At 43.4% G+C, this 26,813-nt stretch overlaps 1 protein-coding gene across 5 annotated transcripts in view; it reads left to right on the top strand.

Annotated features, from left to right (window-relative positions):
- The window catches only part of GLYR1 (glyoxylate reductase 1 homolog), a 36,374-nt gene that overhangs the window by 4,938 nt on the left and 4,623 nt on the right, over positions 1 to 26,813 (top strand). The window contains exons 1-13 of one of the 5 annotated variants that reach the window (XM_037029919.1): positions 4,949 to 5,042; positions 6,097 to 6,235; positions 6,787 to 7,029; positions 12,447 to 12,533; positions 13,400 to 13,456; positions 14,171 to 14,221; positions 14,314 to 14,387; positions 17,955 to 18,054; positions 22,580 to 22,690; positions 23,362 to 23,463; positions 24,166 to 24,328; positions 24,618 to 24,797; positions 25,109 to 25,233. In XM_037029919.1, the coding sequence (XP_036885814.1) occupies positions 6,149 to 6,235; positions 6,787 to 7,029; positions 12,447 to 12,533; positions 13,400 to 13,456; positions 14,171 to 14,221; positions 14,314 to 14,387; positions 17,955 to 18,054; positions 22,580 to 22,690; positions 23,362 to 23,463; positions 24,166 to 24,328; positions 24,618 to 24,797; positions 25,109 to 25,233 (1,380 nt within the window). In that variant the 5' untranslated portion in view covers positions 4,949 to 5,042; positions 6,097 to 6,148. Of the gene's footprint in view, positions 1 to 4,948; positions 5,043 to 6,096; positions 6,236 to 6,786; positions 7,030 to 12,446; positions 12,534 to 13,399; positions 13,457 to 14,170; positions 14,222 to 14,313; positions 14,388 to 17,954; positions 18,055 to 22,579; positions 22,691 to 23,361; positions 23,464 to 24,165; positions 24,329 to 24,617; positions 24,798 to 25,108; positions 25,234 to 26,813 lie in introns of those variants that run through there. The other 4 variants (XM_037029921.1, XM_037029920.1, XM_037029923.1 and 1 more) reach the window with 4 other exon arrangements.

Genomic DNA, 26,813 nt, shown 5'->3' with positions numbered 1-26,813 from the left:
CCTTCCACCTTTATTAAAAATTATACTGTGCATTTCCAGGAGTACTGTGTATAGTCCTGTCCATGCTCCCAAAGGAATGTGGTAGAGGAACTAGTCAAGGTCAGGAAGGGGGACAAAGTCAGATGAAAGAGTAGGAGTCCTTAATGTGAAAGAGCAAAGACTGAAAAAAAGCCCAATCCACAGTGACGAAGTAATAAATGGCCTTAAGGAGGTAAACCCCCAGACATTTCCACAAGCCACACGGTGGGTAGAGTAAATGTTGTGTGGCTATGTTTAGGACATATATTAGGATTACGGTGTAAACATTTAAGAGGTAGTTTAGATAGGGAAATCAAGTGGACTCTTTAAGGATGAGAACTACTTTGTGAAGGGCAGAGCCATAAGTGGCTAAAGAAGCTGGACTCTACCTTACCTTTAATACTTTTTAAAAAAGATTTATTTCTATTTATTTTTAGAGAGTGGGGAAGGGAGGGAGCAAAACATCAAAGTGTGAGAAAGACATCAGTTAGTTGCCTCTCACATGCCCACAATCAAGGCAAGTGCCCTGACTGGGAATCAAACCAGCGACCTTTCGGTTCACAGGCTGGCATTCAGTCCACTGAGCCACACCAGTCAGGGCTCACCTTTAACATTTGATGTGCTCTCAGTGCATCCTGGAGTAGGAGCTTCTCTGGTGATTAGGCCCTGACCTCAGTGGACAGGGTCTGACCCAGTGGGGCTCTTCCTGGACTCCTGAAGAATGTAAGGTTTAGTCACAGGTGTTCACTTTCAAAACTGACATGCTACTTATAGAGAAAATGTGTAGAGATAGGGTTTTTATATTAGGACCTTTATTAAAGAATAAAAGCAGTAGCTCCTTCAGATAAATGATTTTGCCCTGGCTGGTGTGGCTCAATGGATTGAGTGCAGGCCTTCGAAACAAAAGGTCACCAGTTCAGTTCCCAGTCAGGACACATGCCTGGGTTGCAGATCAGGTCCCTTGTTGGGGATGTTTGAGAGGCAACAGGTTGATGTATCTCTCACATCAATGTTTCCTCTTTCTCCCTTCCCTTCTCTAAAATAAGTAAAATCTCTTTTTAAAATGATTTAATTCTTTTAGAAACCTGAGCTCGGAGTTTAAAAGTTTGGTCAATGACTATGGGTAACAGAATAGAGTTCATTTAGTTTGTAGGTGCTTGAAACCAACAGAAACAGGCCTGACCAGCCTGGCCAGGTGACTCTTTTGGTTGGAGCCTCATCCCACACACCAAAAAAGGTTGTGGGGCCCTGGCTGGTATAGCTCAGTGGATAGAGCGCGGGCCTGCGAATCAGACAATCGCAGTTCGATTCCCAGTCAGGGCACATGCCTGGGTTGCAGGCCAGTTCCCGCAGGGGACACACCAGAGGCAACCATACATTGATATTTCTCTCTCTCTCTCCTTCCTTTCCCCTCTGAAAATAAATATAAATAAATAAATAAATAAATAAATAAATAAATAAATAAATAAATAAAAATCTTTAAAAAAAAAAAAAGGTTGTGGGTTTGAGCCCTGGTCAGGGAGTGTGCAGGATACAACCCATTGATCTTTCTCTCTTCCCCCACCCCTCCTTCTCCTTCTCTCTCTCTGTCTCTTTTTTCCTCTCTCTCTCAAACCAGTAAACATATCTTCAGGTGAGGATTGAAAATAAAAACTACCAGAAACAAGCCAGTTCAGAGAATACTGTGGGCGAACAATGATAGATGGAGAAACAGAGGCAGGATATTTGTGGGTTTTAAGTCAGAACACGTCAGCCTGAGGTACTTTTACATCAAGATGATAGTAGGTGGGACGGGCTGGGTGTGAAGTGTCTGAATGAGTACTAAAGTAACTTTCAGAAAAATTTATGGCTCATAACATAACAAATTGGAACCATCTGAGCATCCCTTTTTCTTGTCACCTGGCAGTTGATTGACCCACATCCCCCATAACTGACACCATGTAATAATTAGAGAAATGAACCAAGTGGATAGTGAGGGCCACTTCTCTGGGCTTTTGGACTGGGCCAGCAGTGTGCTTCTGCCAGGGATGGATGGACAATAGCTATTCTAGCACTGAGTAGATTCTCCTCTCCCAGCGCCAGCAGCACCAGGTGACATCTTTGGTGGTGGAGGCAATGGACTCGAGGAGCGGATGTCATGCACCCGAATTACAGAAACTGGCACAAAAAGAAGCAGCTGGCTGCGTTGGTGTAGACAGCAGCTCAAAAGCCTCATCCAGCATTTGGGAATGTTATCAAGTTTTGGGAACAAAAATCTATATCTTATCTGCAAGTCTTTGTTGATGTCTGTATGATAATCATTGCTTGAAATTAACTGAGGAATTCTAAATTACTTCTTTGTGGCTTCGTGGTTGTTGCATCTTTTTGAGTTGTGTTTTTTTGGGTGTCTCGATTCCTGAATGGCTTAGACTTGGACCTCTAACACCCCAGTAATCCTTAGCCTTTTTCAGTGGTTTGAGGTGGGGAAGCTTAGAAATTATTACTAAGTACTACTTACTGGTTCCATATGGAGAAGTGAACCCTCATTTTCTGACCCGGTTCTTGTCCTCACCTTTGGACTATGCTTGCATGTGTTCTCTCTCTCTTTTGCCCAGATGGTTGTGTTTGTGTGAAGTCTGAGACACATATGTGAGGGTGTTTGAGATTATTCATAGACTGGCATCTTTAATATGATAGCTGCATGGTATGATTTTAATTTAAAGGAAGAGCAGGTCAAATATTATGGAAGTTTTTGAAAATGTGAAGTTTTTAAATACATTTTTAGTGAAGTGGATAATCTAAGGTTGGCTAAGTGAAAGGTTTATATTCACAAATGAAAAGACTTTGTAGGAGGTGTATCAGAATATCAGGGTAAGTTAGCTGCTTTTGACTGTACTACACAGATGCAGATAAACCACTGCCCACTTGAGCAAACCTTATAAACAAGGAAGTAATGGGGAAAACCCTCCGGGCAGTCAGACTAGTCCTTGTTCTACAGCAGAGGTCTTTGCTGTTGATGTGATGTTTTTTTAAAGATAATACGTGTTTATAGTTCCCTATGAAAAACTCTAGCTATAAACTATGAAAGGGTTCCATTCATCTCTGTCCCTCAGCCACCCAGTTCCCTGCCCACTGTTATCCAGCGTTTCTTAGGGCATAGCCCTCTAGAGGTAGTATGTGTATGATCAAGAAGTTACCTGTTCCTTTTTCCTCATTTTGTGTCACACAAGTGGTGACACACTACACATACTGCTCGGCATCTTGCTTTTTTTCCCTCTTAGCCACATATCTTAAGGGACGTTCATTTCATACTTTGTAATGACCTCACTGATTGTTAGTTACTTTGGTTTCAGGCGTTTACTTTGGTTTCAGGCATTTACTTCTGCAACAATCTGTAATTAACTTTCTTGTACATAAAAGCAGAGGTACTACTTCAGACACAACTTGACTAAGCTCGATTTTTCTGACTTCCCAGCCTGCAGCAAGTTGGGCAGAAAAGGTCCATCTTCATGTAGGCATTGGGAGAATGACATGAAGGAAATCACGGGTTACAACTATATCAAGAAAAACCGCAGTTGCTAAAAAAAATACCAACAGCAACAACTACAAAAAGCCACTAAAGCCTTAAAAGATTTAACTCAGAGTCACCCTGAATGTGCCCAGAAGGCATCATTTACCCTGTAATTATTTATTGAGCACCATTTGCATGCCAGGCCTGCCTGATGAGCCTCAGTGAATAGGAGAGTGGTGCATTGTTGAAGCTTCTGCTAAAAAGCATACCATCTTTAAGGAGACAGGGTTTTGCAGTACTATAGCCATTAGAGAAAACATTCTCTTCAGGCAGTCAAAGGGATTTCAGCTTGGTTTGCTTTTGAGAAGGATTTCTGGGGCTTTGGAGGGCTGGCTTTTTATTTACTGGATTTTTAAAAAATTGATTTTAATGGGATAGAGACCAGGAAAGAAAGAAACATCTATTTTTTGTTCCACTTGTTTATTCATTGGTTGCTTCTTGTATATGCCCTGACCAGGATCAAACCCACAACTTTGGTGTATCAGGAGGACACTAACCAACTGAGCTACCTGGCCAGGGCTGTTTTGTTTTTCTGATGTAATAGAATTCTCCAACAACAGGTTGATTTCTTAAATAGGTTAACATTTCTTGCATTTATTCTTCTGAAGTCATGTTATTGTTTTAAGTTGATTTAGCAAACCGTTTTCAAAGATTATCATAGAGGAAAATTTCATTTTAGTATATCAAATGCCAGTCTTCAGGTTGAATGGAATTTTGATTATTGTGTTCCTGGCAGAAATCAATAAAATGCTTTAGTGAAAACATAGGCATGTATTTATTTGTGTTTCGTGCACAAATGTCTCTTCACTAAGTAGTTGGGAGGTCGAGTAGGGATTTGGATTCTTACAGTGTTTTGTCCCAGCTCAAGGGCTCCATAGATACCACGTCATTGGTCTCTTACTGGAACTTGTGCAAGTCTCACCTTCTGACGTGAAGTTCAGAAAAGGAAGAGACCTGTCTTGAGGGCTGTGTTTCTTTAAGCTTCATTACTGATACTTGTGTCATATTCAAGCCACCAGTTAGTGTGACAGTTTAACTTGCTTTGCAGGGCCCATCTGGCTTTGTATCTGATTGCTGTGATGGTCTGTCCTTAGAAACACTATATATGCAAGGAAAGGCAAGAGGGTCAGTTCAGTGGTGTACTTGCCAGACAATGCGGGGTTGAAATTTAATTCCAGTTTGCCTTCCTATAGATTGGACCCGTTGACTCTCTAGTGTCAGATTTCAAACTTTAAAATTAATTGGTCATGAAAAAAGTACCTGCTTACACCATCCAGCTCTGTGCAGTGAGAACAGTGTCTGAGTGCCCGTTTGTCATCTCTTCTGTCTTGTTTTGTTTACTCTTGGATAACCTGCTTAGTCCTGGTTTGCTCTCGCATTTGCAGGCTGGTGGCCCTGGACTGTTGTGTTTGTTCAGACCCATCGTCACTCAAAGGACAGGTGTCTGTTGGTGGCACTGTTTTTATGTACAGAGGTTAGCACTTTTACTGTTATCATTGAATATTCTCCAACTTTCTCTGATAGAAAGAAGCCTAAGTTAGTGCAATAGCCCAGTTGCTATATCCTTAACCTGACCCACGTTTCAGAAGGTTATACTATGAAACCTATGAGTGTTACAGGATAAGACATATAAATTATTACCGTGTCAAGCCTATAAAATGCTCTCCTTTATACTGGGAAACTGAATGTCATACAGGGAAACCTCAGAAAGTCAGCTGGGACAGATTTGTTCAGATAAGTATGGTCGGTCAGATATTCCAGAGTTGACAGTTGAGGGCTTTTTTTGCTTTCATGTGTTATGTACTGGTGTTAGGAATTACAAATTAGATATTAGAAAGTATGTTTTTCTACCTATAATCAGAAGCAGAATCTTGTTTTTAACCGCCTCTCTTTGTGACTGCTGCCCTCATTCCAAGCCATGTGTCACATGTTTTATGGTCTAGTAGCAATGGATACAATCATTTATGAACAAATACCGGCTCTATAGCTGCAAATATCTGTAAGAGCAGAAGCTTTTAGTTGTTGCATTTCTTTAGCCCTCATAGCATCCCTGATTCTGAGTTGATTGACAGGTTGTCAATCAATATGGTTTAGGTTGTTGCTGGGCGGCAGTGCTTCCAGGTGCCCTGATTTTCTGGGACCCATACATAAGCTGTCTGTACTTGTGTGGTGAGAATGGGAGAGCACCTCCAGGTTTTCTCTGTCCTGAGCAAGTGGCATGGTGTATGTGGTTCAGTGTGGGAGGCTGGTGAATAGGAGTAGAAATAACCTGTGACACATTGATTTCATTTGGAGAATATTCTGATTTTGCTTGTTATTCTGCTTGGCTTGTTTGTTCCAAGAAAACATACTTTTAGGCTCAAGAGCTTGGGGTGGTCAGTAGCATGTTTGGAAAAACTGGCAGGCCTGTTTCAAAGTCCAAGTAAAGCAAATGAACACTTACATTGCATTCTGCTGTGGTGAGGTCTTTGATACTTTCTGGCAGAGGCAGTGTGGATCATACCCTTTCTATGTATGTTTTCTGCTAGTGCCTGGATCAAAGTGGAGCAACTAAAGCCATATCATGCACATAAGGAGGAAATGATAAAGATTAACAAGGGAAAACGATTCCAGCAAGCTGTCGATGCTGTGGAAGAGTTCCTCAGGAGAGCCAAAGGGAAAGACCAGGTGAGAGACTCTATGATTCTTGATTTATGCCAATGCCAGACCAATTATTTTTGCATAGTAACTAAGAGATTAAATATAACCCAAACTCAGAACTCCATTCTTATGAAATGCCAGTAGAGAGAGCCAGTTCAGTTCTGAAAGTATCAGCATTTTGGTAATCAGCTTGAAACTCCACATGCTTGCGGCCAACCTTTCTGGAATAGATTGTTGCTCTTAGAAAAGTCACTTGGACCCAGAAGTGTCTGAGTACAGCCTAGGTTGTTTCTCCTTTTATAGGTCAGAGATTAGGAGCACAGCTTCTAGAATATATCCACTGCCTAGGTGTAAATCCCACTTCTTAGCTTTGGGACTTTGGGCAAGTGACTTGACTTTTTGTTTTTGTTTTTAATCTGCTTCCCCAAATGTAAGAGGGAACAACAGTAGAGCCTGTTTCATAGGGTAGTTGTGCAGATAATGTATATAAAGTGCCCATCATAGGGCATGGCTCATGTAAATGGTGGTGGTGATGGCAGAGGCTATTGTGGTTATCATTATTATTGTTAAACTTTCAGACATCATCCCACAATTCTGCTGATGACAAGAATCGGCGTAATTCCAGTGAGGAGAGAAGTAGGCCAAACTCAGGTGATGAGAAGCGCAAGCTTAGCCTGTCTGAAGGGAAGGTGAAGAAGAACATGGGAGAAGGAAAGAAGAGGGTGTCTTCAGGCTCTTCAGAGAGAGGCTCCAAGTCCCCTCTGAAAAGAGCTCAAGAGCAGAGTCCCCGGAAGCGGGGTCGGCCCCCAAAGGATGAGAAGGTTTGTTTAATCTCTGCAGCTTCTTGGATTAGTGACTTCCTTTTGTATGCGGCAGAGTTGAGCTCTACAGTATGCTTCAGTGCACTGAGTGAATGTAGAGTCCTGTGCTAAGTGCTGTCCCAAAGAGTCCTGGAGACCAGGGGAAGGACACAGCCCATATACACAGGAGTGAAGTAAGAACACAAGACAGGAAAGGATCATGCATTCAACTAAATGCTCGAGTCAGGAGAATGGTCCACCCGAGCAGCGTGCAAGGGCTGGCACTGGAAGGGATTTAGCAAGAAAGAAGGGAAGGCATTCCAAAGGTGGAAGGCAGAGCTCACATGGGGTTTGATATCAGTGTGGACATTGTCAGTACAGGGAAAGGACAGGACGGAGAGCAGAGAGATAAAAGTAGGTTGTCATTGGAGTGTGGAGAGTGTTGAGGTCTACTTAAGCAGTGTTGTATTATCCTGAAGTCAGTAGGATGCCATGAAGTTGTTTGAGCTGGGTGCAAAAGGGGCATTGTGCTACAAGCTGTGTGTTAGTAATCATGGAGGTCAGAGAAGAAAGGCTCAAAGCTAATTAGAATGGTAAACCCAGGTGTGTGTTCATGAGGAGCTATCCTAACAGAGTGGTAGCAAATATTGAAAGAAACTGAGAGGTAGTTCAGAGGAAGAGCTTATAAGATTTGGCAGTTGGTTATATTGGGGATGAATGGGAAAAGGGAAAGACAGATTATTCAAGTTTGTACCTGGGGAAATGGTGATGACTTTCTTAAAGCAGAAGAGTCAGGCCCTGGCCAGATACTGAGTTGGTTGGAGCATCATCCCCATGTGCCAAGGTTGTGGGTTTGATCCCCAGTCAGGGTGCATGCAGAAATCACCCAGTGGATGCATGAATGGGTAGAACAACAAGTTGGTGTTTCTCTCTCTCTTCCTTCCTCTCTCTTTCTCTCTAAAATCAATAAGTAAATTTTTTTTTAAAAAGCAGAGAAGTCAGGAGGAGCCAGCTTATGAGGCAAGAAGACCAGTTCTCTTTTGAATGAGATGCATTTGGGATGATGTCTAGACTACCAAGCAGACTTGGAGTACCAGAACAGAAAAGTAAATGTGGGAAGCAAATATGTAGGAAGAATGTTGGACCCATGAGACTAGATGGGTTTTGAGTTTGGGGAATAAAGGAAGGAGATGAGTGAAGGGCAGGAGTTTGCTTTGCAGTTAGTGTGCCTGTAGTGTAGGGTAAGAGGAGTCAGAAAAGCCAGCAAAATGAAATGAACCAGAAATAGCATACCCCTCTCCTTGTGAAGATTTTTGTGAAGTCTTAGATGCCAAGGGAGGAGAATTTGAGATGTAGTTGGGTAGTCTGTCTAACACAGGAAATTGTGAGAGCAGGATCAAGGGGTAAGAAGCCAGATGGCTGGCAGAAACAGTTGGGTGATGAGGCTGTGATGAAATGCTAGACATCAGATCGAGATTTGCAAATTCAGACACCAGCAAGGCCAGACAGGTAATGGAAGTGAGTGGAGCCAGCTAATGCCAGAAGAAATGGCTCAGGCAGGAGGTTCAATGGCTCTGCCCTGCCTCCATGCTGAGAGCATGAGAGTGGCCCTGGCTGGTGGCCCCAGGGGGTTCATGCTCTGTCCTTGGAGTTCTGGCTAACTTTTGCCAGATTGTCTGGTTTTTCTCAAGAAGCTGGAAATACAGATTTTTATGTGAAATGTTCCAATTTTAAATGTCAGTAGCTAACTCAAAATTTTAAAACACTTATTCCAAAGGAACATCTCTTGACGAGATCTAGCTTGTGGGCTGCCACTGTGTGACCTCTTTGTTTAGAGGAAGCCGTTCATACTGTCAAATGATCTAAGATGAGAGTTACTGTGGTGTGGGGACAGCTGTGGGTGACCATGAGCCAAAGGCAGATGGTTTAGAAAATTGCCACCACATTGTGGGGAAAACTGTTCAGGGGGTATGATCTCATTTGATCCAGTTGAATGTATTTCCAAGGATCCAGAGGAATCTGGGACATTAAGTATATACAATTCTCCAAATTCATTTTGTCTGGTGGCTTAAGCCATGAATCTCTCTAACTCCTCTGCTAGCCCTGGAGAGAAATTACTTCTTTTTGGATAAAGGGAAATATAAAGGAGAGGTAAGCAGGAGGGCCTTGAGTTTGAATCCATGACTTGCTACATTTGTTTGACCTTGACCAATCACCTTTGCCTTAGTTTTCTTGTGTGATCATTGGGGATAACAAAAATACCTACCTCTTAGGTTTGTTGTGAGAATTCTCATATTTTGCTGTGTATAATGCACACCCATGTTTTTGAGTGTGTTATACACGGGATTATCGTGCCCGTTATTGTACCCATGGTATGCAGTCATTATACCCATGTATAATGTACGTCATTATTTTTCCCTCAAAAATTTGGGCAAAATGCACATTATACATGGCAAAATACGGGTAAGTAAGTAACATAAGCAAAGCATGGGACAGTGCCTGCAGCACATTGCATTAAGTATGTGATGAATGTGGCCCCTTTGTTCTTTCTCGGCAGTAGCCTGTTGTGCAGGGAAGGCAGTGTTTTGATGCGGTCCCAGAGACCGCTGCCAGGCTTACTGTGAGGGACTCCTTACAAGCTCCCAGTAAAAAGCAGTTTACCCTTTAGTCTGAATTATTACTGGTGAGGGGGGCAGGTTGAAACCTCAGAATCAGATCTCTATCCAGGAGCTCTGCCTGCTGTTGACCTTTAGGGGGTTTCCTTCTGCAAGGTCTCTATGCTTGACCTAGCCTTTAATGAAGGATTTGTTAGGGGAGGAAAGAACTTGGCTAGTGGTGTTGGGGAGATGACAGTTTCCCTTCATACTGTTGATCTTAATTAAGCATCTTCAGGGACGTAGGGAATCTGCTTGGTTTTGGAATTTTAGTGCATCTTATAACTTGATATATCCTGTGGTCTAAAAAGTGTGTGTGTTGCCATAGTAATTGTCATTTGGCTGGGCAAGCTCTTCTCTGAAACAGTAGCCTAGGCTGATAACTGGACAAAGCCCACGATGATTGCTGTTTATCTCCTGTCCCATGAGGATTAACAGAAAAGACTGACCGTGATGGTAGAGGTGTCAATTACATGCAGGCAGGCAGAGGCTGGGTTTGTGTCTAGACATTTGGCCAAGTCCTGAGCTGAGAACTACAAGCCTAAGCACAAAGCACCCTGACACAATAGAACTGCCTGTCCTGTGGCTGTCCTAAAATCCAGACTAGTGTAGAGAGCACCAGTTTGGGAGTCAAGACCTTTGGTTAGTGCTAGATGGAGAGCTGTGTTCTCTGCCATACTCTCAGTCTGTCATGTTGGTCTTAGGGAAGTCACTAAAGCTGTGCTTCTCCTAGACACAGGTGATTGCTTACATTGAAATTCAATACAATTTAAAATTCAGTATTTCAGTCACACTAGCCACATATCTGGTGCTCCTTGGTGGACCTGTGATTGGTGGCTACAGTATTGGTGCATATATAGAGAGCATGTCCATCACGGCAGAAAATTCTTGTTGGCATTACTGCACTAGGCCTCTTTTCCCCAAATCCCTTTATTCAACAAATGTTTTTTGAGCATCTCCACCACCGTCCAGATGTCTAGAGATAAAGCAGCATGAAAGATAGACAAGGCCCTTGTTATATTCATTTCTTCAATAAATAATACCAACTGTGTGCCAGGAATGGTTCCCAGTGCAGGATAGAAAATAAACAAAATTGGCAGCGTTTTTAGATTCATAGAACTTACTTATAATAACATAGACCCTGAAGCCAAATTCCCTGGGTTTAAATTTTATCTACCACACTCGTTATTATCTCTGTGACCTTCAGCAAGATTACTTAAGCCCTCTGTGTCTCAGTTTTCTCCTCTGTAAAATGGAGAGGATAATCTATTTTATGAGGTTGTGACAATGATATGAGAGCATACATATAAAATAGCGTACTGATGTCTGGCACATGCTAAACCCTGTAAAAGCATTTGCTGTCATTATAGTCATCATCAGCATCACATTCAGTGGGAGAAGATACTGAGAGCTCAGGGAAGGCACTCTGATAAAGTGGCATTTCAACAGAGACCTAAAACGAGCATGTGAACCAAGTAGGTAACTGTTGGAAGAGCGTTCCCAGCAGGGCAAAGGCACTGAGGCAGTTGCATGTTTGGTGTTTGAGGGGAACGGGGTGGAGGGCCAAGGGGGTGCTGATGAGCTGAAGAATAGTGAGGGGAGAGAAAAAACAGGACACGGGGTTGGAGATTAGCATGGAGTGGGGGTTGTAGCACATTTAGGGCCCCATAGGCCACAATAGTAAAGCTTGTAGCTTGACTGTGGGACAGGAAGCCAGTTTTAGGCAGAGAAGTGGCATGGTCACTCTGGCTGCTGCGTATATACTAGACTGTAGAGGTAGGGGTCCAGAGCAGAAACAGAGATTCCTTTTGCTACAGTCACAAGCAGTGGTGTCCTGAGCCTTGGGTGTCAATAGTGGGAGTGCTCAGAAAAACGGGTTTCAGATTCCCGTTTGTAAAGCCAATGGATTAGAGGAGAGAGGAAGGTAGAATAAAGAAGGATTCCAAGGATCTTGGCCTGGTGGAATAGAGTTGCTATTTCCCGAGTTTGGGAAGCCTGTGGAAGGAGCCATTTGGGCAGGGAAATCAAGACTTTGGTTGGGCATGTTGAAATTCCCATCAGATATCCAAGTAGAATGTTGGGATATCCACTGTGGCTGGAAGATAGCAGATGGAGAAAGGGAGTAACAGGTAAAATCAGTAGTCGGGGGACAAGAGCAGGCCAGTTGTAAAGCTAGAACGGGGCCTCTGTGCCCAGGACACTAGGTCAGACCCTTGACAAAGAGGAGCCAGCCTCGTTGCCCTGGTCTTCTCCTTGCATCACGCTGAGGGGAGAGTGGGGCTCTTGGCTCCAGGTCACCCCAAGTTCTAATTCTGGCTTTGTCACTTGGTATCTGAAAAAATGTTGGGCAGATTTTCTCATGAGCACCATGTGGCTTTCTTAGTTTTTCTTGAGATCTGGTGGATTATTTCTGAAGCTAGTACTGTTTTCCTCATGTTTATTGTTCACCATAAGGAATTTTTCTCTGTGACAACACTGAAGACCATGGGCTTTCATTCATTACACACAAGAATACATTTGATTATTTCAAGGACAGAGAAGAAAGGCTCACTCTGTGTTGATGAACACTTGCTCTGTTTGCACCAGTGGACAGTCATGAGAACCATGGCTGGAGATTTGGGCTTAACTGACACTGAGACTTTGGAGCTGTCCAGGGCTTTGGTTTGGGTGGAATGTGACTAAAGGAAGCAGAGAAGTGAAGAGGTGCTCCCCAATTTGGAGCAGGAAGACATCTGTTTCCGAGGTCCCCACAATGTCTTGACGTTAACGCCCTTCCCTCTGTAGGATCTCACCATTCCTGAGTCTAGTACTGTGAAGGGGATAATGGCGGGACCCATGGCCGCATTTAAATGGCAGCCGACTGTGAGTGAGGTAAGGAGTGCTCCCACAGGCCAGGACAATGCTGGCCTCAGAGCTAGTTTCCTGGCCTGACTGCGATGTACTTCTACTTTTTGTGAGGAATTTGGGTGTTTTTTATTTTTAAGATTTTATTACTTTTAGCTTAAGGAGAAGGGAGAGAGAAAGGGAGAGATATATTGATGTGTGTATATGAGATACATCAGTGGGTTGCTTGACACCCCTGGTATAGGTGCACCCTTTTCATGTAACTGGGCCTAATTATGAAAAGCCCTTGGAAGTCATGCAGTTGCTGCCACCTTGTTTCTATTAGTGTCAATCCTCAATGGGGAAAAAACACTCAAGGGCTGGGTACCAGACACAACTAGGCCAAAACCCTAAAACTGGAAAAGCGTCCTCAAAATTGATTTGGCCTTGTCAGCTATTGTCCAACATGACTAATGAATTCTGGGGTTTAAAAATACTAGTGTGCCTGTCCTGGCCAGGTAGTTCATATGGTTAGTGTTGTCCCAACATGCCAGGGTTGCAGATTCAATCCCCAGTTAGGGCACATATGAGAATCAGCCAATGAATAGATAAATAAGTGGATCAATGCATCAATCTGTCTTTCTCTTTCAAATTAATAAATAAAAACACTAGTATGCCTTTTAAATATTTTCTCACACTGTTACTGGAATAATTTGTACACCAAGCTGGCAGAAATATATACTTGAAACGGGTTTTCCTTTAGCTGGAACAGAAGTCATTTACAAAAGGCTTTGACCACAATGGGAAAAGTGTGTCCAGGCAGTTATAAAATTAAGATCAGCTTCCAGAGGTATTCATACAGAGAAGAGCAGTTACCAGATGACTTGTTTTATTTAATAATTTTCTTGTTTCAGCCGGTTAAAGATGCAGACCCTCATTTCCATCACTTCCTGCTCAGCCAGACCGAAAAGGTGAGTTATTCTTTGAAGTTCTTGATCCTTGGTCAGGGGCTAGCATAAGGAACAGTGTTACTCCATTACTTTACTAGTCTGAAAAGTTAGGCTCTTCTGCACCACTGCCAAGAGCAGCTAGTTAAAAAGTTGCATAGGGGTCCACTTGTGAATCAGGTATTGTTAAAATTAAAAATACCTCCCCCCCCCCCAAAAAAATGTAAAACTCACGAGCTGTGTGCTTGAGATATTTATAGTTGCCTTCAGAATCTAGGGCAGAAACCAAACCTCGTGAGCTGTCAGCCAGCTGTGAGATAGCCCATGCTGCTGGGTGGACAGTCTCTGTAGCCCTCCAGGTACGGAGGGACAGTTTCCTGAAGTGACAGCAAGGCCGTGGGTTAGGCCAAGCCTTGATAAGATCTGCTAAGTTGGTCAGAGCTGGGTTCCAAGCCCAGTTACACTGACCAACTGGCTGTTCTGTAATTCTGGGCACATGACTTAACACCTCTGATTCTTAATGTCATCGTCAATAAAAGGACTTTGCAGTGTGGCATGGAGAATTGAATGAGGTGTGTTAACTTCCTGTGTCATCTGAAACGTTCAATAAAGTTGAACACCAAATAAGATTTTGTCATAACATCCCATGTTAGAACTAACTTTTTAGGTAAATTAAAATGAAGACTGGTTAAGTAAGTGTTCAGTTTAATAAGTGGGTTTTTTCACCCTCTTTATTAGCCAGCTGTCTGTTACCAGGCAATCACAAAGAAGTTGAAAATATGTGAAGAGGTATGTGGGTTCCACACCTCCCTGTTTTTAATCTTCCCCTGGGGTCTTGCCATGGGCAGATTGACCTGATGATCTGTGCTTCCTTTCCCTAGGAGACGGGGTCTACCTCCATCCAGGCAGCAGACAGCACAGCCGTGAACGGAAGCATCACACCCACAGACAAAAAGTAAGACCTTTAATGAAAGGCTTCCTGTGGCTCTGGTTCTGCTGGGGGTGGGGAATGACCCCAAGGGGGCTCTTTAAGGGTTGTGCCACAGCCATTTCTGGAATTGAATGTAAAGAAAGAGGGTAAGTTGTAATCTTTACTGATGATGATTTGCCTAGGAGTAAATCAACTTGAAGGAGATAAAAGTTGTCCTTAAGTGTATGTTGGAGATGGCTTCCTGGTCACTGGTGAGTCTGTGAGCGGGGAAACATTTGGTTCTGTGGTACTCAGACTTTCTCTGTGCCTCAGAATCACCTGGAAGGCTGCTGGTAAAGCACTGATTATTAGGCCCATTCCTGGGGTTTTCCCAGCAGATCTGAGGTGGAGCCAAAATTGTACTTCGGACAAGGTTGCAGGTATGCTATTGCTGATAGGAGACTGTACTTTGAGAACCCCAAGTTTCGTATAGCTGTGATAAAAATACTCAATTTGAGCCCTGGCTGGTGTAGCTCAGTGGACTGAGCATGGACCTGAGAACCAGAGGATCGTGGTTCGATTCCCAGTCAGGGCACATGCCTGGGTTGCAGGCCAGTTCCTAGCAGGGGGCCCATGAGAGGCAACCATACATTGATGTTCTCTCCCTCTCCTTCCCTCCCCCTCTAAAGATAAATAAATAGAATCTTAAACAAAAACTCAATTTGACTGTGGGGGACATGAGATAGATATTTATAACAGAGCTGATCTTCCTGCCCTCCCTGGCTTTCCCTGCTGTCAGCTCCCAGTCTTCCCGTGTACCTTCCTGCTGTTCTGTGTGTCACGTAGGCAGGTGGGAGAGCCTTGTCTGTGGTCCCCAAACCTTACCTTGTGCCCACACTCACCTTTTCCCTTACTCTATTGGCCAGTTGTGTTTCCAGAGTTGTGATGATGAAAAAGGTTCTTTGCTAAGAAGGAGCATCCTCTGAGTAAGATAGCCAAGTCTGAATTTTCTATCTGTGTCTTTCAAAAGCTTCTATCTCAGACTAAAACCAAGGCATCTTTTACTTAATTCCTAATTTTTTGTACTATCAATCACTGCTACCAGTTATTTGGGGTGACTTTCTTCATAGAGGAGATAGAGGCATCTTATGTGCTAATAAAAAGGGAAATGGGGCCCTGGCTGGTGTAGCTCAGTGGATTGAGGGCAAGCCTACAAACCAAAGCATCGCCGGTTTGATTCCCAGTCAGGGCACATACCTGGGTTGCAGACCAGTTCCCATTTCCCAGCAGGGGATGCACGAAAGGCAACCATACATTGGTGTTTCACTCTCTTTCTTCCTCCCTTCCCCATCTCTCTAAAATAAATAAATAAAATCTTAAAAAAAAATTTTTTTAAGGTGTGGGGAAGATGGGTCCTGACCAGGTGGCTCAGTTGGTTGGAGTGTTGTTCCGCGCACCCAAAGGTTGCAGGTTACATCCCTGGTCAGGGCACAAACCTAGGTTGTGGGTTCGATCCCTGGTTGGGCACGTATAGGAGGTGACTGAGCAGTGTTTCTTACATCGGTGTCTTTCTCCCCACTCCCCCCACCTTCCCTCCCTTCTCTCTCTCCCTCTCTTTTTAAAATCAATACTCATATCCTCTGGTGAGGATTAAAAAGGGGAGGTTTGAGCCCTGGCTAGTGTAGCTCAGTGGGTTGCAGGCCAGTTCCCAGCAGGGAACACACGAGAGGCAACCATACATTGATGTTTCTCCCTCTCTCCTTCCCTTCCCCTCTAAAGATAAATAAATAAAATCTTTAAAAGGGGGAGGGTGAGATGGATGACACCCATTCATTAGATGAGGATTATGTTTATTTTAATGAAGAAAAATAACTAGGACTGGTTAGGGAGAGTCCCAGTGCTTTTACCCAAGGCCCATTATGCCCCTATCATCAAATATGTTTTTTCATTGCTTTCTCTCCTTTTTTTTTTTAAAGATTTTACTTACTTATTTTAGACAGAGGAGAAGGGAGGGAGAAAGAGAGGGAGAGAAACATCACTGTGTGGTTGCCTCTAGCATGCCCCCAACTGGGGACCTGGCCCACAACCCTTTGGTTCACAGGCCAGTGCTCAATCCACTGAGCCGTACCACATCAGGTTAATACTTTTTTAACCTGAGCCTGATGCCAACTACAAAGCTAACCAGCTGTATTGTTCTCAGTCCATTTAGTCCACATTCTCCATCTTGTCTCAGGGCTACCACGAAGGATTGTCAGTTGCCATGTTAAAAATTCAGAAGCTTCAGGTCTGCTGCATGTCCTAGAACATCAAGAAACAGAGAATTAGTCCTCGTGTTTTAGAATCATAGAGAAAACTTGCACTACCCAGAGAGCCGTGAATGTGTTTTTGAGCTTTGGCTTGAAACTTAGTGTACAAGGGTGCCATTTGGTGAGGAAGGTGGTCGATTACATTTTTGACATTTGATTCAAATAACTTAGAGCAGGCTGGGACAGAGAGTGTGAGAAGTGCATATTCCATCAGGGGTTAGGGAAAACTCTAGGTACAAGACCTAGTTTGCAGAAGTGGCTTCAGATATGACTCCCTAGAGACTGAAAATACTGAAAGGATAACACAGGTCAAAGTGGAGAAGCTGTAGAGGATGTCTAGAGCTGAGAGAAAGCCCAAGGTGAAAACTGGAACGTGATATAATAAGAAGTGAAGAAAGAGGCATTGCTTAGCCAAGTCATATGTGAGGAAGTATAGGAACCAAGAAAAGATGTTTGGGCAAGGTAAATCATCTGTAAAAGCAGTAGTAGCTAATAGTCCCCAAGTTCTCAGGGTTGCAGGAAGGAGTAGGCTGTAGGAAGTGAGGTTAAGCAGAGCATAAGAAGGATCATAATGGGCCTGCAGTCAGAAGGGCGTGATGGGGAACCAAGAAGCGGATAGGCCAATAGACAGCAGCAATGGAGAAAGGTGCGGGAGAAGGCAAGCATGGGGAGAACTCACACACTGGGAAAGGTTGGCTCCAAAGTTCTGGTGAAGTTTTGAAGGAAAGGGACAAAGGTTGTCTCTGCTAACCAGAAAAATGCAAAGGTAGTGCAGGTTTGGAGTCTGGAAAGGTGGGGGAAGACTGGAACCCTGACTTCTGCCATCGAGGAAGGTGGCTGGCTCTAACAAATCGTTTCAGTTACTCAGTCAAGGATTGTGATGTGCTTTTATAAGTAGCATCTGGAGGCCTAATACTTGAAATTCTTGTAAAGCTGAAAACAAGTACCTGCTTTCTTGTCATGGAATTATAAGGTCAGACCCTCTGTCAAAGCAGCAAGGAAATGACTTGGAATACTTGCCCTAAACCGTATGTGTCATACTCCTTTCTGTGGCAGTCAGGGATTTGGAAATGCCCATTTAAATTTAGGGACACTTTTAAACAATAGCGAAATAAGAAAAGGCACAGTCTGCATTCACCACATCTGGCTCTGTGTTCACGGTGTGTGGACACTGCTAAGCGGTGTGTCTGGTGGTCTGAAGTTCCACTCCAGGTTTATGAGGCAGCAGAGTCTGCAGCGTTTGGGACACCTTCTTACCTTGTCCTTTCCACTCCGCCCCAAACTTATCATTCTGTCTCTCTTTCAGGATAGGATTTTTGGGCCTTGGCCTCATGGGAAGTGGCATCGTCTCCAACTTGCTAAAAATGGGTCACACGGTGACTGTCTGGAACCGAACTGCAGAGAAAGTAAGCATTAATGAGTGGTGCTTATCAGGCAGGGTGGGACTCCTTGGCCCATGGAGTTCGGGTCACTAAGGATGGAAGGACATCTTCCTGATGTCTTCACTCAGCATCCTGTACGTGATAATTTAGGAGAAGCCAAGTTCTTATTCAGATAGGTGGAGTGTAGATAAATAAGCTTAAGAGTATTAATAAAAAAGTAAACATTTTTAAAATACCCCCATGCAGTAGCCCTGGTCAGGTAGCTCAGTTGATTGGAGCATTGTCCCAGACACCAGGTGTCCCCAACCCCTGGGCCACATACCAGTACTGGTCCGAGGCCTGTTAGGAGCCAAGCTGGTGAGCTTGAATGCAGTGTGCTTACATCATCCCAAAACCATTTGCTCCAACCCTGGCCATGGAAAAATCGTCTTCCATGAAACCAGTCCCTAATTACAAAAAGATTGGTGCGCCTCAGCTGTACATCAAGAGGTTGCAGTTTCAATCCCCCTGTCAGGACGCATATAGAAGGCAACTAATCGATGTTTCTCTCACTGTGTCTTTCTCTCTCTCCTTCGCTCTCAAATCAATTAAAAAAAAACCTCAGATGCGGATTAAAAAAAAAAAAAACATACCCAGAGGTATAAAACTAAGTGAAAATTCCTCTCTCCCTGCCATTACTGAACTAACTCATGTTAGGTTTTTGCGACCTTTTTTCCATGCCCATGGAAATATGAGTGTGCATATATTATGAATTCATTGATAAGGAATGTGTACAGGTAGATCTGCTTCCTCCTTTTCAGCGGCTGCACTGTTTTCAGTCGTTTGCACTGCTTTAATAGAGCTGTGCAGTGCGGCATTCTGCAGTGATGGTGTTCTGTGTCTGCGCTGTCCAGTGCTGCAGCTGCCAGCCACGTGTGGCTCTTGAAAGCTTGAATCAAGGCTAGTACAACTAGAAAGTTGAATTTTTAATTTCATTTCATTTAAATTCAAATAGTCCTTTCTGGTTAGTGGCTACTGTATTGGACAGAACAGGTTTAGAAGTTTTTAACCTCAGGTGGCTAAAAGTTAAGCCCTGGCTGGTGTAGCTCAGTAGACTGAGCTAAAAGTTTAGCCACCTTAGGTTAAAAGCTTTGAGGGGTCTATACATACTCTGACTTGGAATTCCAAAGCTGTGAATGTGCACATTTTATAATAAAGGCCCTGAATCCCATCAAGGTATCATCTAAGAAAAGGTAAAGAACTATGGTGTGAGTACCAAAAAATTAAACACTACTTGTCAGAAACAAAGGAAAGACTGAGAAAGGACTGGCTTCTTGAGCAACAAAGGGTAACCGAACGTGTTTGCGAAATGACTGGATACAAGATGCCCTCGTGTGCAGAGGTGAAGGCTGAAATGAGGTGTGATTGCTGAAGGAGTTGGCAGAGGTGATGGATTTGAATTAACAAAAATGTTCTAGGCAGAAGTAAAAAATTCACTTTGCTGTAACAAAGGTCCCATCAGCAGGCCAGTTTGTGATTCAAGGCTAAGGATACCCAGGACATCTAAGGTGCACAGTGGCAGATTGTCAAGAAAACTAGAAAATTAGAGAGTTTACTTATAAGTACATTATCCTTTGATAGAAGTGCCTCTGGTCTTCCTGTTTTCTTGATTAGACATCCTAAATGTTATAAACAAGGCTATTCTTTCCAGATTCATTTACAGGAAGGCTGTAGAGGAAAGCAGGTCGAACTTTGGTTTGGAGTAGGGCAGACCTAATCTAAGTCACACTCTACTGTTTGCCATCTTCAGTGAGACAGTTTACCTCCCTAGGCCTGTAAAATGGTGACAGCGAAAGCCCGTGCTTCATGGGGGTGTGAAGATAATTGAGATGATATAAGGTTCTCAGCACAGTGCCTGGCACAAATTATGTGGTAAAAAAACATTTAATCCTTATGACAATTCTCATGGAATTTGTATAAAAGAATCCTAATAAAAAATGATTCTGTGATTCTTCTGGAAAAACAAGAGACACTTCTGAATTTAGAAAAGGGAGAATAATGAGCAGGTCTCTCCCAAGCAGGAGTGAAAACGTAATAATGTAAAGCCACATACTAAAAGGCCAAAATGCACTGTGCTATAGGGAACACACAGACCTATCAGGTCACCAAGAAAGCCTAGGTCTTCCCCTAATAGAGGTTGCTCACTGTGAATCAGTGAAATAGAAGGGTTGGTCAGTAAGTTCTATTCAGACGACTGGTTAGAAAGTTGAGGAAATAATCTCACATTCTCTATCTTGTCTCAAGGCCACCATGAAGGACTGTCAGTTGCCATGTTAAACATCCAGAAATTTCAGGTCTGTTGCGTGTCCTAGAACACCAAGAAACAGAAAAAGAGCAGTCCTTATGATTAAGAATTATAGGGAAAACTTGCACTACCCAGATAGCTGTGAATGACAAAAGATCATGTTTTGGTTTTGTTTTTTTTTAAGATTTTATTTATTTGCCCTGGCTGGTGTGGCTCAGTGGATTGAGCACCAGCCTGCAAACCAATGGGTTGCTGGCTCAATTCCCAGTCAGGGTACATGCCTAAGTTGCCGGCCAGGCCCCTCAGTGGGGGAAGGGGGGGCACGTGAAAGGCAACCACACATTGATGTTTCTCTCCCTCTCTTTCTTCCTCCCTCCCCCTCTCTCTAAAAAGTAAATAAATAAAATCTTATTTTTTTATTTATTTACTTTTTAGAGAAGGCAGGGGGAAGAAGGGAGAGAAGCATCAATGTGTGAGAGAACATCGATCAGTTGCCTCTCACACACCCCCAACTGGGGACCTGGCCTGCAACCCAGGCATGTGCCCTTAGAATCACATGGTCAACCTTTCAATTCGCAGGCTGGCACTCAGTCCACTGAGCCACACCAGCCAGGACAAGATTATGTTCTTAAGCTTTGGCTTGAAACTTAGTGGACAAGGGTGCCATTTGGTGAGGAAGGTGGTCGATTACATTTTTGACATTTGATTCAAATAACTTAGAGCAGGCTGGGACAGAGAGTGTAAGAAGTGCATATTCCATCAGGGGTTAGGGAAAACTCTAGGTACAAGACCTAGTTTGCAGAAGTGGCTTCAGATGTGACTCCCTAGAGACTGAAAATACTGAAAGGATAACACAGGTCAAAGTGGAGAAGCTGTAGAGGATGTCTAGAGCTGAGAGAAAGCCCAAGGTGAAAACTGGAACGTGATATAATAAGAAGTGAAGAAAGAGGCATTGCTTAGCCAAGTCACATAGAGATATTAAGGAAGTATAGAACAGCTGGTTAGAAATTTGAGGAAATACTAGTCTCTCTTCCTACTGCATAATAAAATATACTCTAGATAGATTGCTGAATTCTTTCCAAAGGAAGAACCAGAAGAAAATAAAATTAAATGTTAACATAGATCTCTCTAAGCCTAGATGCAGTCTAAATCACTAAAGGAAAAGAGGAATAGGTCTTTTTTCTTTTTTTTTTAAATTACAATTTACGTTTAATACTATTTTGTATTAGTTTCAGGTATACAGCATAGTGGTTAGACCATCATGTATTTTTACAAAGCATTCCTCCCAATATTCCCAGCACCCACCTGGCACCATACAAAAGGTGAAGTTTTCAACAATACTCCCCACAACAAAAAAGTAAACGAAATAGAAAGATACACCAATTAAAGTGCTTGTATACTCAGTGCTGATGATTGTTTTATATTGCCTCTACATTTAATAAGAGCTTGAAAACTATTTGGAGCCTCTTTCATTCTTAGAGACCTAAATTCAAAACATAGAGGGGAAGTATTGTACATAAAGATATTTCTTAGAGTCATTTATAGTTAAAAGCAGTCCCGATTTCAAACTGCACAAGAGCCATTGGGTACATCCTCTTAATGGAATGTTTTGCAGCCACCCATTGTCAGTGATAATTATTAAGAGACTGCAATATGGGTAAATGTCATACAAAATACTAAAAGTTGGATACAAAATAGTAGGTTCAAATTATCCTAATTACTTTTTAAATGCCTTTGGACAAAGGAAATGCACTGAATTATTAATGATGTGTTTTGTCATGAGATGTTCTGGGTGATATTAATTCTCAGAAAAGAACATTTAGTGTTTTTAGACCCCCAGAAACATCTCAGTAATCAGTGGCAGCCTCCCAACCACAGCACTGCTTCCCTAGCACAATGCTGAAAACTCGGGGTACTGCATGGTTTTGCCAGAGCCAAGACAGCCACACAGGGCTGCAAACAGGTACTTTTCACATCCTGTCATCAAACAGGAACCCTTCGGCAGATACTTGTTTTATGTTTACTGTGAAATAGAACATCAGTCTAGGTACCAGGTATGAAAAAACATAAGACATCCTTAAGAGGCCCCAACTACTTCCCTCAAGAAGCCAGACTGCCAGCTTTGGCATTCTGGGCTCCCAACCTCAGCTTCAGTCTCCTGCCTTGGAAGGCCAGCCGAGAAGACCGGGCACTGTGTCTCTGGCCTGATTGTCTTGTTTGTTGTGTACTGCCTGCAGCTCACGTTAGGATCTGTGACTTTTGCAGTGTGATTTGTTCATCCAGGAGGGGGCACGCCTAGGAAGAACCCCCGCTGAAGTTGTTTCAACTTGTGACATCACCTTTGCCTGTGTGTCGGATCCAAAGGCGGCCAAGGATGTAAGGATCCCCTCCCTCCCCTCAGCGTCTCAGATTGTGGCCAGGAAAGCTGGCTGGCCTCCTCCCCTTCTCCCCTGCACACGGAGTGAGTGTCGTCTGCATGTGGCGGGTTGAATTTCCCATCTGGGGGCCATCTCCCGTTGTGAAGGGTGTTTGCATAAATCGAATACAGACTTCCATTCATTCAGAACAAAGAATGAAAATGACTAGGATCCCTGAGGTCTATGCTGAAATGGTTTGTGGTATATTCTTGTTGATCTGAAAGCTTTGGGGCTGAGTATGCTTTTGGTCCATGTGCCAAGTTCCTACGTTTAGCTTTCACTGCATTTGAACGTTTTAGAAGTTCAAGTGCAGTAGTCATTTTGTTAGACTGGTGACTAGTCTAATCCAAGTAAATCCAAAAAAGCCCCAAAACTTAATCATCAAGGTTCCATCTCTTAAATGGGAAATTTTTAATAAAAATAAACATTCCTTTTTAAAAAACAAATGAGAACATACTAGAAATTTTTTTAACCTTATTTATTTGCTTTTCTCTTTTCAGCCTTAATATTTGTTAGCTCCTAATCAGGAAATGAGCCAAAAGAGCAAATGGATTCTGACTTTTGGTCTAAGGGACTCCTGGGTATCAGGCTGGGGGCCTGGGCTATTGCTTCTCCCTTGTGTCCCCACAGCTGGTGCTGGGCCCCAGTGGTGTGCTGCAAGGAATCCGCCCCGGGAAGTGCTACGTGGACATGTCAACAGTGGATGCTGACACAGTCACTGAGCTGGCCCAGGTAGCGGCCTTGTTCAGGCTGGCCCTCCAGCATCCTTTTGGTTGGAGCCCAAGACCCAGATTGACCACACCCAAGTGTGGGCAACTTGGTTACTCTAAAGACAAAGCCAGAGAGAAGAGGAGAGGCCAGTAGCCTTGGGACAAGCCTGTCTTCACTCTCTACCTTCAAAGCTGCAGCTAGTCTAAGTGGCCTTGAGAGGAGAGGTGCTCCCCAGCTGGGATGGTCATCAGGTCCTATAGTTGCCAGCCTCACAGTGAGAAGCAGCCCAGGCTTGGTTTAAGCATCTATTTGTAGTTGATACTAGTAGAGCTTTCCTCTTGCCTGAGCTGCTGGGACCAAGTTCAATAGTGGTGACTTCCAGCCCATGTGTGTTCAGAGACTGGCTAAAGTCAGGAAAGGGTGTCCATAGGAGGTGTGGTTGGCCAAGCAGCTGACACAGCCACGCTTGGTTGTAGTCTTTGATCTTTATAAGAAGTTCAGAGTAATTGAGAACTTATGAGAAGAGTCCAGTCTCTCTGTTTGCCACATGTGAGTCACGTGTCTGGACAGTCCGCTGGCCCTCCCACAGCATTGTTCCAGCACCTTGATACAGATGTCAGCTTCGGGGCCTCAGTGTGGAGGGCCAAGTACTCCCACCTGAGGGTACCCCTTGTACCCTGCCCAAGACATCTGGGAGAAAGAAACTGTGACTTTCCTTTCCAGGTGATTGTGTCCAGGGGGGGCCGCTTTCTGGAAGCCCCGGTCTCAGGGAACCAGCAGCTGTCTAATGATGGGATGTTGGTGATCTTAGCAGCCGGAGACAGGGGCTTATATGAGGACTGCAGCAGCTGCTTCCAGGCAATGGGGAAGACCTCCTTCTTTCTAGGTAACATATCTGCCCACCTGTCGGGCCACATCCCCTCTAGACTGCACTGATGACAACATCAATCCCGCACGGCCCCTGCCTGGGGCCCCCGTGGGAAGGTTTCCTTTGACTTGCACAGTCAGTGCCTGGAAGGAGGAAGAGCCAGAAGGGTCAGAGCCAGTTCTGTCAGGGGCAGGTGAATGAGGCCTTCCCTGGGTGTAGAGGTGGGTCCGAGCAGGGGTGAGGGTGGGCAGAAAATCACTGCCTGCAGGATTCTTGGGAAGTGACCATGATTCTTTGCTTTGGGCAGGTGAAGTTGGCAATGCAGCCAAGATGATGCTGATTGTGAATATGGTCCAGGGGAGCTTCATGGCCACCATTGCTGAGGGGCTGACCCTGGCCCAAGTGACAGGCCAGTCCCAGCAGACACTATTGGACATCCTTAATCAAGGACAGTTGGCCAGCATCTTTCTGGACCAGAAGTGCCAAAGTAAGTTGCCTTTGGCCTCCCTTGCATTATATTTTTTATTAGAGCTGAGGAATTGTGTCAGGCAGCTGTCAAAACAGTCCATTCTTCAGGTGCTCATTGCATATGAAAGATACACTCTCAAGTTAGTCCATGCCCTCAGGTAGAGAGGGTCCAGACACACAGTGGATGGGATTTGAGGGTACAGGCTGGGAACTCGTCTCTTGGGTATCTGAGGGGGACAGAAATGCCAGTTGTTGATCCCTGATACTACTGCAGGTGGTTTCTTTCTTAGGCCCTTCTGATTCTTCTGATAAGTGTCTTTCTCTCCTCAGATATTCTGCAAGGAAACTTTAAGCCTGATTTCTACCTGAAATACATTCAGAAGGATCTTCGCTTAGCCATTGCGCTGGGCGATGCCGTCAACCATCCAACTCCTATGGCAGCTGCAGCCAATGAGGTAACTAACTGCAAGAGCCAGTGGCACAAGTTCCAGCAGCCTTCCCTTTATTTTTCTTCTGTTATTCTTCTCTTTTACTTATTTTGTCTGTTCTTTGCTCTCTGGTCTAACCTCTCAGTGTGGAATGTCAGATCATTGGGTTTAGACCTGCATTTTCTAACAGGAGCATTAAAAGCTGGACATCTCCTTTTGAGCCGTGCTTATTTCCCTTGTGATTTCTTCTTTGACCAGTAGATTGCTTCAAAGTTTATCGAATATTTAGGATTTTCCCAGATGTCTTAATGGTTATTGAGTTCTAATGATCTCTTTTATAGTCAAAGAATATGCCCTGTATGATTTTTAACTCTTTAAATTTATTTGAGCTTGTTTTGTGGCCCGGCAGATGGTCTGTCTTGCTGGGTGTAACGTGTGTACATGAGACGACTGTTGTCTACAGTTCTTGGATGTTTTGCTCTGCAGATATCAGTTAGGTCAAGGTGATTGGCAGTGTTTTCATATTACCTTTACTGACCTTTCCTCTGCTTCTTTCACTTGCTGAGAAAGGATTATTAAAATCTCCAACTTTGATTGTGAAATTGTCTTATTTAATTCTGTCCATTTTGCTTAATACCTTTGAAACTTAATTTATTATGTATTCCTGATGAGGTTACCCTTTCGTTATTATTATGAAATGTCTCTTGATCTTTGTTTTGAAATCTGTTGTCTGGTTTTAATATCACTACTACAGCCTTCTCATGCCCACTGTTTTCATGGTGTATCTTTTTCTATCCATTTACTTTCAGCCTGTGTCTTTAAATTGTATGTTTTGTAGACAATCTATAATTAGGCCTTGAGTTTTTATTCATTCTGACCATATCTGCCTGTTAATTGGAGTTTAATTGTTAACTTTTTGAAATTTTTATTTATTGATTTTACAGAGATAGAGGAAGGGGGAGAGAGAGAAAGAAACGTTATTTGTTGTGGCACTTACTTATGAATTCATTAGCTAATTCTCTTATGTGCCCTGACCAGGGATCACACCCACAACCTTGGCATGTTGGGAAGACACTAACCAATTGAGGTACCTGGCCAAAGCCATCATTAACATTGTTTTTGAATGACACTTCCTAAGCACCTACACATGCACTTTTTTTTAAAGATTTTATTTATTTCTTTAGAGAGGAAGGGAAGGAGAGAAGGAGAGAAATATCAGTGTATGGTTGCCTCTCGTGAGTGCCCTGCTGGAAACTGGCCTGCAACCCAGGCATGTGCCCTGACTGGGAATCGGACCGCAATCATGTGGTTCACAGGCCCGCCCTCAATCCACTGAGCTACATCAGCCAGGGCTACAAATGCACTTTTTGAAAACAATTTTTTAGAAGTTCAGCGTTCTTAACCTAATAGAAATGTAATCTTTAAAAAAAAAGCTGAGCAGTATTTATCTTTACCATACAGTTACAATAAAACCATTTTATGAAACACATAGATTCATTTATTTTAGAAGCTATAGCTTCAAGTGCTATAAGCTGATACACATTTTCATTCAAGTTAAATTCTTACAGGGCTCAAGTGGCTTATCCCTGCAAAGAAAAAAAACAAAA

This window comes from Sturnira hondurensis, unplaced genomic scaffold (genome assembly GCF_014824575.4).
Source record: "Sturnira hondurensis isolate 20B ecotype Veracruz unplaced genomic scaffold, ASM1482457v3 Scaffold0020579, whole genome shotgun sequence".
NCBI classification, from domain to species: Eukaryota; Metazoa; Chordata; class Mammalia; order Chiroptera; family Phyllostomidae; genus Sturnira; species Sturnira hondurensis.
This window is presented reverse-complemented; position numbering and strand designations above follow the sequence as displayed.